This window comes from Meriones unguiculatus, chromosome 2 (genome assembly GCF_030254825.1).
Source record: "Meriones unguiculatus strain TT.TT164.6M chromosome 2, Bangor_MerUng_6.1, whole genome shotgun sequence".
Classification (NCBI taxonomy): Eukaryota; Metazoa; Chordata; class Mammalia; order Rodentia; family Muridae; genus Meriones; species Meriones unguiculatus.
In genome coordinates this window covers 69,730,620-69,733,310 of record NC_083350.1, presented here as the reverse complement: position 1 = coordinate 69,733,310, position 2,691 = coordinate 69,730,620, and the positions used below count along the sequence as shown (strand labels likewise).

Sequence of the window (2,691 nt, the reverse complement as noted above, 5' to 3'; positions counted from 1 at the left end):
TCACCATGTTCGTAGCAGCTTTATTTGTAATAGCCAGAAGCTGGAAACAACCCAGATGCTCCTCAACTGAAGAATGGCTACAGAATTGTGGTACATCTACACAATGAAAAACAAAAAAATCATGAAATTTGCAGGTAAATGGTGGGATCTGGAAAGGATCATCCTGAGTGAGCTATCCCAGAAGCAGAAAGACACACACGGTATATACTCACTCATATAGACACGTAATATAGGATAATCCTACCACAATCTGTACACCTAAAGAAACTAATCTGGCTAAAATGCTCAATCTCCATTGCGAAAGGCAAATAGGATGGATATAAGAAGAACAAATAGTATTTATGCCTGAATATGATTTGTGATACTCAGAGTTAGGGACATATGAGTGGGTAAGAATAAAAACAAGGACAATATAATAGTTAGTTGAGGCTGAGCTCTAATTAAGCCAAGCATCTTGCACATAGAACAAAGCCTTCACACATACAAAAAAAATCATGTATCCATAATATAAGTGGCCTTAGTTGAGACTCAAAAATAGACAAGGTACTGTCTTAATATAACTTTGGGCTTGTGATTTAAAACATCCATAATACTGTTATATTTTTAGATGATTGTGTTAAATGATTTTTACAGTCAAATGATAAAATAGATCCGTATATGAGGTCTTAACAATTGTAATCTGTCTTAAATAAATATTCTTTCATTTTACTTCATAATTTTTGATTATGTGAAAATTTCTCTCCATATATTGTTCTCATTATTTGAAAATGTGTCAGGTCTCAAATGCTAACTAAATCTTTAGCAACAGCCAGAGGGAAACTGGTTTAAAAATACTTTTCATGTGAATTTCGTATCTTTTCATATATCTGTGCATTCATATACAGAATGGCCTTTCCAAAGACAAAATCAAAACAAAACCATAGAATCTTCATTTCCACATGGACGCTTCAACCTCATCAAACCAAGGGGGTGAAGGCTGATGCCTGTACTACCTCAGCCTTATAGGCTGGAAATGTTGATGATTTAAAATTGAGCACCATTTTAGCGGTCTGGAGGCCTGTTACTTTTAACTTCTGCTAACCTATTTCTGACAGTTCACAAAATAGTTTTTTTTATATAGCTATATATTTTTAGTAACAAATTATATCAATTTCTTCTTTAATGATTGCCACTAGCTACATCTGGAATGGGCTACTATATCAACACCTTCTAGGGCAATTGCTTCTCCTGGAGTATTCAAAGAAAATGTGTTGCCTAGACTCACACATTGCTTTTCATTGGTCCCTATGTTCTATATTATAGACCTATATTTCATTTTACTGCTCTCCCTACAGAGTAAATCCAATCTTATAAAGTTGTAGCATAATACAAAATTAATAGTATGATGTGGGTTTTTTTTTCTGGATTCAGGGGAAAAAATTGGATAACACCACTCTATCACCCAGTATCTACCGTATATGTCTTTAAGCAGATTTTTTTTTTCTTATCTAGAATGTCTTTTTAATAAATCACAATCATGAAGTTTCTGTTATATGTTCAAAATGTATGTTTTGTAATAAGGTACAGTAAAAATAACATAAATTAATTTGTTCAAGAGCTTATAATGTGCTGTGTCATATTAAGAACTAGTTTACCAATACTTGGTAGCCTATTATCTACCCAACTAATTCTAGGGGTAAAGATAATTTGATTTGAAAAGTCCTTAATAGCCCTTTCTAGCAGGCTGCCGGGAAGATGGCGGACATTCAGACTGAGCGTGCTTACCAAAAGCAGCCTACAATCTTTCAAAACAAGAAGCATGTTTTCCTGGGAGAAACCGGCAAGGAAAAACTCCCTCGGTACTACAAGAACATCGGTCTAGGCTTCAAGACTCTCAAGGAGGCCATCGAGGGCACCTACATAGACAAGAAATGCCCCTTCACTGGTAATGTCTCCATCCGAGGCAGGATCCTGTCTGGTGTGGTGACCAAGATGAAGATGCAGAGGACCATTGTCATCCGCCAGGACTATGTCCACCACATCCGGAAGTACAATCACTTTGAGAAGCGCCACAAGAACATGTCTGTGCACCTGTCTGCCTGCTTCAGGGATGTGCAGATCGGTGACATTGTCACCGTGGGAGAGTGCAGGCCTTTGAGCAAGACGGTGAGATTCAACGTCCTCAAGGTCACCAAGGCTGCTGCCACCAAGAAGCAGTTTCAGAAGTTCTGAGGAGACTCTGGCCTACTCATTTAGAACAAATAAAGTTATTTTCCATCTTAAAAAAACAAAAGAAGGAAAGAAAGAAAGAAAAGTCCTTAATAAAACCTAAGAAAAGTATTTCATTCAGAAATGCTTCATTTAGAAAAGTATTGCATTCATGACAAAGCTTTGCTTAAATGCATAAGAACTGAAGTTTTAAGTCTATCCATCCCTGGTTGACTGTAGTCTGCCTTAAGTTTCCATTGTTCATTCAGTCAACATCCAGCATAAGCTACTGTATTAACAGCTTCCCACTCAATCTCTTTTGCATTGAAAATATAAAGCTTAGGTTAGCGTGAACTTTTCCCTCATAAATACCCCTGGCTTGCTGTGGCATTTACGTAGCAGCAGTAGACCACTATCCAGTGACACATTCTATCCTACTGACATTATCACTCAAAGACAGTCAATTTTATTTTTGAGGAGGTCCTAAAGGGCCACAGACAAGTT

At 36.9% G+C, this 2,691-nt stretch overlaps 1 protein-coding gene across 1 annotated transcript; it reads left to right on the top strand.

Moving 5' to 3' along the window:
• Window positions 1-1,715: 1,715 nt before the first annotated feature.
• LOC110542766 (small ribosomal subunit protein uS17-like) lies at window positions 1,716-2,226 on the top strand. The gene has a single exon (XM_021629280.2). It carries the CDS (start codon window positions 1,735-1,737, stop codon window positions 2,209-2,211), a length of 477 nt encoding a protein of 158 aa, XP_021484955.1. The 5' UTR covers window positions 1,716-1,734; the 3' UTR covers window positions 2,212-2,226.
• The last annotated feature ends 465 nt before the right edge of the window (window positions 2,227-2,691 follow it).

Coding starts and splice junctions, on each gene's coding strand:
- LOC110542766 (XM_021629280.2), top strand. CDS start 1,735: ATGGCGGACATTCAGACTGAGCGTGCTTACCAAAAGCAGCCTACAATC.